Below are 8,552 nucleotides of genomic sequence, written 5' to 3' on the forward strand. Positions count from 1 at the left end.
CGAAATGAGAAGTTAGTCTTGGTTCTCAGGCCAGGACTGGTTCTCTAAACCCCCTACTGCCTCATCACACAAATCAAAGCAGAATGTAGACTGGCTCAGCACTCACTCACTAGCTATTTCGTCCACCCCTGCCTTCCTGACCCTGGCTGAAAGCTGACCCCATTGGGCCATTTCTCCCAGTTGAATAAGCTCCAAAAACTTGTTCTTCCTCCTGTTCAGCTCTGCCACGTCAGACTCTTTAGAGATTCCAAGCCTCAGTGATGGCATTTTTAGAATTCTGCCTTCCCCCTGCCCCAAACCACCTTCCTACTTCCTCCTACCGAGTCAGGACTGGCTCTGGGGAGAGGCTCTCCTCTTGGGGCCACTGTCGACTCCCATGGGAAACCTAAGCCGGGCTCTTCCGTCACCATCCCAAATCCTCAAGGCAGCTCACCAACCCTCACTGAAAGCTCAGATATGGATAGGGAGTACAAAGGGAAAGTATTTAAGCCAGCTTGGGTGGGAAGAGTGGTTAAAGGAAGGTTTCAAGGAGAGGATGAGTCCTGAAGGATGACTAGCAATTACCCACGCAAATGTTGGATAGTTGAATAGCATGCTTAAGGGTTTGGAGACACAGAGAAAGGCAACTTCAGATAAGGACACACGTTCAGGTATGGTTAGATTGTGTGTGTGTGTGTGTGTGTGTGTGTGTGCGCGCATGCACATTGGAGCATAAAACATGAGGGTGGAGGTTATTGGTGTGAGATGAGCCTGGAACAAAAAGCAGGAGTCAGACATTGGAGGACTTTCCTGGTTTCCAGGGCTAGAGAGTTTGAACTTCATCATGAAAGCAATGAAGAGGTCCTGAAATTTTTTAAGCATGACAAAGAGATGGGGTGATACTAATGATTCGATTTCCATTTTAGAAAGATCTTTGTCTGCTGGATGGATAACTGATTGCAGGGGTGGGCAGAAGTAGAATTAGAGAGACCAATTTGAGGTGCCTATGAGATTTCCAACTGGACAAGAGATAATACAGGGTTTGAACCAAAGTCTAGGCAGTGCAGATGGAAAGAAGTGGATGCATTCAGGATGTATTTTGAAGGTAGATCTGATAGGACTTCATAACTGGTTATAGGTCAAGAAGAGGTTAGGAACCAAGGATGACTGGCTTGGGTTGCTGGATGAGTGATAGTCCCATTGAGATAGGGAACACTGTGTGAGGAATAGTTTGGGAGTGGAGAGAGAAGAGTGAATATGATTTCAACTTTGCAAAATGTTGAGTCTGAGGTGCCATTAAACCGTTCAGATGGGCTCATTCCAAAGGCAGTTGCATACACACATCTTGAGTTCAGGAGAGAGATCTGTGCCAGTTATATGGATTCAGGAGTCATTGGCATAGAGATGGAGTGGATGAGGTCACCCATGGAGGATGTAAAGAATAAGAAGAGAAGTCTAGCTGAAACCCTGGGGTGGGGGAATAGTCAGATTTATAGAGTGGGTAGAAAAGGAGGAAGTTATAGAGGAGACCCTAGAGGAATCATTTTGAGGAGCAGGGAAAACTGGGAGGGATGTTACAGAAAACGAGAAGACAGTTTTATGAAGGAGAGGGACAAGGTGAGATGACAGTGATAGGACCACTGGATTTGGGGCAAGGAAATTGTTGGTAACCCTAGTGAGAACATTTTCAGTGGAGGGCTAATGGCAGCAACTTGCCTTCAGAGGGTTGAGCAGTGAGTGGGAGGGGGAAGAAGTAGAGATATCAGTATTAAATGGCTTGTTTAAGAACCTTGGCTTCAAAGAGAATGATGAGGAGAGGGTGATAGCCGCGTAGGTAGAGTAGGAAGCTCGAAGAGAGTGGTAGGCATTTGAAGTGGTCACCAGCAGATGCTCACCAGGGACAAGGAGAAGGACTTCCAAGCAGCTCTGAAAGCCCCACAGAGATGCACAATCATGATCAGGTAGAATTGTGCCCATTTTAGCAGTAAGAAAACCAATGGCTGGAAAAGACTTGCGCAGTGTCCCCACTGATGAGTGACAGACATGAGATTCAGGTAGATTTCCCTCCATACCTCCCGTCAAATGTTTTCTTGCCTCTGCTCTGCACCGCTTGGCATCCACATTGGCATTGTCATATCCATCACTGATGAGTAGTATTGACTATCAACCACGTGCCCAATGCTGTGGAGGCACAACAGAGGTTTCATATATGATTTCTTCCCTCAAATTGTTTAGAATTTGGTTGAAGAGACAAGATAGTCAACATATGCACAAACCTATAAAATGGTGAAACTCCGTCTCTCTCTCTCCCTCTCTCTCTCTCTTTCCCTCTCTCTCTTTCTCTCCTGTGTTCCCCACTCCCTCTTCATTTCCCTTCTTTTCCTCTGATCCTCTCTCTCAATCTTCTTTCCCAATATTGTGCAGCCCTGGTCCCTTACACTGAAGTGTCATTGACTCATTTAGAAAGTCTATATCTTACAGTCCCTGAAACCTCTTTATCACTTTTATTTACTCATTAAGAGGACATTTTTGAACACTGGCTTTGGGTGTGTAATGGGTGGGTAATGCACTGTGCAAGGCACTGGAGATACAGAGGTGAATAAGATAACAGTCCTTGCCCTCAAGCAGCTCACAGACTAGTGGGGAAGAATAAGGATATAAAGAGGAGAGTGCAACATAGTGAAATAAGTACTATCTGTATCTCAGTTTTCTTATTTATACAATAGGGATTAGTACCTACCACAAGACGTTGTTGTGATGATTGAATTAACATGTATAAAGTGCTTATAATGGTCACATAGGACACACTATGTTAGTGTTGCTATTTTATTAGTAGTATTAGTAGTAGTAGCATTACTATGATGGAGGTAAGTAAAGACAAGATACCATAAGAACACAGAGGATGGGAACTTGACCCAGGCTAGAGTAAAAGACATCTGAGCCCTAAAGGATGAGAAGGTGCTAAACAGAGAGAAAAAAAATGCCAGGCATTCCGCATAGTAGGAGCAACCTGTGGTCAGGTTTGGAAGCAAAAGGCAACAGGACATGATTGAGGAACTCAAAGTAACTTAGTTCAGCAAGAGCATAGAACATGTGGAGGGCAATGGCAAGAGATGAAGTTTGACAGGTCATAGAGTCCAGACACGTTTGGACTTTATCCTTTAGCCGATGGGGAGCCAACTGGATTGTTGTATGTAGAGCAGAAACTTGATTAGATTAGTGCTGAAAGATCACCTTAACAACAGCATGGAGAACGGATTGGAGGAGGCAAGACTGGAAATAAGACCAGTTAAAAAACTGTTGCTATAGTCCAGAGGAGAGAGGATGATGAAGCCCTGGACTGTGGAGGTAGCAGTGGGGATGGAGAGAAGGATGCCATCAATTTGAGGTATCTTCAAGAATTGGTGAGACTGTGACAGTAGAAGGTGAGCGGTAAGTGTGAGAGAGGTGTCAAGAATCACTTCCAGGATTTGGGTCTGGTGCAAGGAGATAAATAGAGGTATCACTCAGTGACCACAGGGAACCCACGGAAGAACTGTTTGGGGAGGGGTACAATGGGAGAGGTGATGAGTCTTCTTTTGAACATGTCCAATTTGAGATGCCTGTGAAATTTCCAGGTGGACATTTTATTTTATTTTATTTTTTAAAATGCATTTTATTTATTTATTTATTTATTTTGGCTGTGTTGGGTCTTCATTGCTGCGCAGGCTTTCTCTAGTTGTGGCGAGCGGGGGTTACTCTTCGTTGCGGTGCGCGGGCTTCTCATTGCTGTGGCTTCTCTTGTTGCGGAGCACGGGCTCTAGGCATGTGGGCTTCAGTAGTTGCGGCACGCGGGCTCAATAGTTGTGGCTCGCGGGCTCTAGAGTGCAGGCTCAGTAGTCGTGGCACACGGGCTTAGTTGCTCCGCGGCATGTGGGATCTTCCTGGACCAGGGCTCGAACCCGTGTCTCCTGCATTGGCAGGTGGATTCTCAACCACTGCGCCACCAGGGAAGCCCCCAGGTGGACATTTTAAATAGGTGATTGCTCTGGAAGTCTTGAAGCTCAGGAGGAAGGTCTATGCAGATTTGGGAGTGCCAGTGGATGGGTAGGAGGTTATGTCATGGGGGTGGATACGTTTGCTCAGTGACAGAGTGTACATTTACATTGAGCGAAGGATGGACTTCTGAGGAATACTCACATTTAAGAGATGATTACAGAACGAGAAATCTTGAAGAAGGCTAAAATGGAATAGCCAGCTTGTGGTGGGTTGAAAAACTAGTGGGTTGGAGGGTCTTGTAGTGGATGGAGAGAAGGATGTACCCTTGACCCTTAGTGTCTTGAACCTTGATAAGAGTCGGGGGCGGTGAGGGGGGGACACTCATTGAACACTGCAAAATCCTGAACAGCTCTGAGATTCTAAAGGATTGACTCAGATGTCTGCCTCCTACCAAGTCCCCTGAATAAGGTAGAGAAGCTACCTTTTCCTTTGTCTCAGTGCCCCTAACAAATAGCCTAGGGAATGTCAGGGCTCCCTCCGGGCCCTGGAACAACCTTTCCTGAATCCTGAATCCTCCCACATCACCTGAGAGGCCTAGGGACGGTGGCGCAACTATTAGGAGAGCAGACAGGAAATGTCTGGGTGTGTTATACACACGGGAGGCCTCAGGCTAGCCTGTGGAGGGGGATTTGGGCAGGGCTGGGAGGACTTGAACTCTGAGAGTGTAGACAGATGCTTCGTTGCCTGCCTCAACCGGCCCTGGAGTCAACTTTCACCATGGGCAGGATGACCCAGGGCTAGAACATTGCTCTCTAGGCTGCTGGATATTCAAGAGGCCTCTAAGAACCTAGAGACCAAGGCTATACCTTAGGGCCTGTTCCTCCTACTCCGGTCTCCTGCAGTTTGGCACCGGTGTGCAATTGAGGGGCCCCGTGGCACTGTTGCCAGGTAATGCGTTAAACAGCAGGCCTTGGAGACGGAACCAGCCTACAGCCTGACCTGGAGTTAACACAGTCACCACAACCGACAATGGCATCACCACCTTCTCGGAAAGCAGCCACCTGTCTGGCCCCTGGCTTTGTCCGGCTGCCAATCTAAAGCATGTACCTACGCAGGAGCCGATGACATTTTGGCTCCACTTTCAAAGTTTTTTTTTTTCTTTCTCATGTGTTATTTCTAAAGATAACAAAGGTCAAAAGGCATCCAGCATTTTCTGGTTTCTCATAAGCTTCTGGTCAATATTTAATCTGGTTTATGGATTTTTTTAGGTCTTCTAGATGCCTTCTTGAGCCTGCTTGTGGCCACCCACAGACACTTGTAAGGAGGAGAGAAGTCGGCCTGGCACAGACACTCTGAAATGAGGGATTAGAGGCCGGGATCTAAGGAGCAAGAGCTACAGCCAGAAGACGAGGGAGCAGGCCCCTGAAGACGCATCTACTGAGAGGTCTGCCATGGCCTCTCTTGGCCTCCAACTTGTGGGCTACATCCTGGGCCTGCTGGGGCTGTTGGGCACCCTGGTTGCCATGCTGCTCCCCAGCTGGCGAACAAGCTCTTACGTCGGTGCCAGCATCGTGACCGCAGTCGGCTTCTCCAAGGGCCTCTGGATGGAGTGTGCCACACACAGCACAGGCATCACCCAGTGTGACATCTACAGCACCATGCTGGGCCTGCCTGCTGACATCCAGGCTGCCCAGGCCATGATGGTGACATCCAGTGCAATCTCCTCCTTGGCCTGCATTGTCTCTGTGGTGGGCATGAGATGCACAGTCTTCTGCCAAGAGTCCCGAGCCAAAGACAGAGTGGCGGTGGTGGGAGGAGTCTTCTTCATCCTTGGAGGCCTCCTGGGCTTCATCCCTGTTGCCTGGAATCTTCACGGGATCTTGCGGGACTTCTACTCCCCACTGGTGCCTGACAGCATGAAATTTGAGATCGGAGAGGCTCTTTACTTGGGCATTATTTCCTCCCTGTTCTCCCTGGTAGCTGGAATCATCCTCTGCTTTTCCTGCTCGCCCCAGGGAAATCGGTCCAACTACTACGATGCCTACCAGGCCCAGCCCCTGGCCACTAGGAGCTCTCCAAGGCCTGGTCAACCACCCAAAGGCAAGAGTGAGTTTAACTCCTACAGCCTGACAGGGTATGTGTGAAGGACCAGGGGCCAGAGCTCGGGGGTGGCTGGGTCTGTGAAAACCAGTAGACAGCCTCCCCCAGGGCCACAGGTGAGGGACGTTGCCACTGGATCGTGTCAGAAGGTGCTGCTGAGGATAGACTGACTTTGGCCACTGGATCGAGCAAAGGCAGGAACGGGAGCTGGTGTGACAGCGTGCAGGCTGAACTGTCAAGATGCTTGTCAAGCCAGACTTTCTGTTTCCTTCATCTTGGCTCCCCATCTCCCACCCTGAGTTCCCAACCCTCAACTCCACTCCCCTCCCCCCCGAGGCCAGGCCCCAGAGTCTCCCCTTTACCTTCTGCTTTACCTGGGAATCCATCCCCAAACCCACGAATCACATGCCACTGACTGACCCTCTCTGTGATCAAAGACCCTTCCTCTTGCTGAGGTTGGCTCTTAGCTCATTGCTGGGGGATGGGGGTGGGTGGGAAGAAGTGGCGGCTTCCGTGGGCATGGCGCTAACCTCCTTCTCAAGCCTCCCTGCAAAGAAACTGATTGGCCAGTAATGGGCCCTGGAGCCTCCTCCATCCCACTCTTGTTATGACTCCACAGTGTCTAGACTGGTTGGTGTATGAACTGAAATAAAGCCATCCCACAGTACGGAAGGAACAGAGAGCAGCTGGGTGTAGAATGAGAGGGAGAGGGTGTAGCAACTGGGTGTAGGATGAGAGGGAGAGGACAGCCTCGGATAAGAAGCCGAGGACCAAAAAAAAAAAAGAGCAGAATCATGGCCCAGGGCTCTAGCCCCCGGCTAGAGGAAAGCACAAGGCAAGAAACTGTGGTGGAACGCTCAAGGCGGCAGCAGGCTCTGACTCTACTGAGGAACTCCCTCAGAAGCTCCAGCTCCAACGTTCACTGAAGCCCCTGCCTCCCTTTGACCTGGCTAACAACGAGGCTAAAGGGCTTGCACAGTGGTTTCTTTAGGAACGGGATACTGGTTTTTGTAGAGATGGCCCTTGGCTGGGGGATGACAGCATGGGAGCAGCTGGGGACTCAGGAAGGCACCACTCCTTGATGCTTCCCGAGAGAGAACAAGAACTTGGGTATCTAAGAAGCTGGGTGGACATGTGTGGGAACCTCAGTGGGTATTTCTATTGGGCCAGAGAGGCAGCCCCCAGAGAGTCTTCAGGCCTAACAGAGAATCAGCCCAAAGGCTGAGATCAGGCCCCCGGGGTCTTCCCACAGAGCACTGCAGAGCCTCTGAAAGACCACAGCCCCAGCTGGGCCCCCTGTCAGCCACCTTCATATTCTCTCCACCATCCTTTACCAGATATGGTAGAGCTGCTAGAAGGCATCCAAGGGCTCCAGCATGGAATAATCACGCCCAAGGTGCCGTGGCCCTCATCTGAGTGATAGCTGAGCTGCTGCCTGGGATTTCAGTTGAGATGGAAGAGTCGAGAATGATACCCAGGCAGCCGGTTCCAGCTCCAAGGTCTAAAAATGCCCCATTTCCCCTGGGGGGCGGGTCGGGGTGGGAGTCACGAACAAACGGAAAGTTTGAGCATGACCAGCTTCTGACAAACTCCAGTACACCTCCCCAAACCTCAGTGCCAGCAGGAGGGGCCCAGTGACTGTCTGTGACATGCCTTTCACAGTTCTACCTTCTTGCCTATATTTAAGTTCCTCCCCTAAGCGGGAAGGCCCTCTCCCCTTAGCCAAGTCTTCCTCATGCTTGGAGAAGTTGCTCGGCACCACCTCCTTCACTGAGCCTCCTCTGACCACTCCGTCCCTATCCTACCCCTCCGTCCTCCAACCCTCAGTGTAAAAATCACTCTTTGATGCTTATCATTCACAATTTTTGATGGATACTTATCTTTCCATGTGCACGTAACTGATTTCACAAGTACATTGTAAACTCTTGGAGGGTAGGGGCCATATCTTAGACTTGTCTATATTTCCCAGACTATCTGTAAGAGTGCTGGGTACACAGTAGGTGATCAATAAACACTTGTTGATTGAGTAACTGTTTTATTAATACAAATTAATTCAGACAGGGCAGGTGTGACTGAGGGAATTGGGTGAAGGGGAGGGTAGAATGGAAATTGGCCTTTCTCCCCACTGGGTAGATAGAAAATTCAGACTTTACTGGAGACGTTAAGAAAGCATGACACGGGGCTTCCCAGGTGGCGCAGTGGATAAGAATCCGCCTGCCAATGCAGGGGACACGGGTTCGATCCCTGGTCCGGGAAGATCCCACATGCGCGGAGCGACTAAGCCCATGTGCCACAACTACTGAGCCTGAGCTCTAGAGCCCACGAGCCACAATTACTGAAGCCCGTGTGCCTAGAGCCCGTGCTCCACAACAAGAGAAGCCACCGCAATGAGAAGCCTGCGCACTGCAACGAAGAGTAGCCCCCGTTCGCCACAACTAGAGAAAGCCCAAGCGCAGCAACAAAGACCCAGTGCAGCCAAAAATAAGTAAATAAAA

General features: G+C 49.7%; 1 protein-coding gene across 2 annotated transcripts; it reads left to right on the plus strand.

Moving 5' to 3' along the window:
* The first annotated feature begins 3,215 nt into the window (after positions 1 to 3,215).
* Positions 3,216 to 8,087, plus strand: CLDN2 (claudin 2). 2 transcript variants are annotated; one of them, XM_007178336.3, is made up of 2 exons: positions 3,216 to 3,411; positions 5,226 to 8,087. In XM_007178336.3, the coding sequence occupies exon 2, from the start codon at positions 5,409 to 5,411 to the stop codon at positions 6,099 to 6,101; it is 693 nt and encodes a 230-aa protein (XP_007178398.1). In that variant the 5' UTR covers positions 3,216 to 3,411; positions 5,226 to 5,408; the 3' UTR covers positions 6,102 to 8,087. The 2 variants fall into 2 exon arrangements, with proteins under 2 accessions (XP_007178398.1, XP_007178397.1); XM_007178335.3 differs by having other exon boundaries at positions 3,216 to 3,404.
* Positions 8,088 to 8,552: the final 465 nt, after the last annotated feature.

This window comes from Balaenoptera acutorostrata, chromosome X (genome assembly GCF_949987535.1).
Source record: "Balaenoptera acutorostrata chromosome X, mBalAcu1.1, whole genome shotgun sequence".
NCBI classification, from domain to species: domain Eukaryota; kingdom Metazoa; phylum Chordata; class Mammalia; order Artiodactyla; family Balaenopteridae; genus Balaenoptera; species Balaenoptera acutorostrata.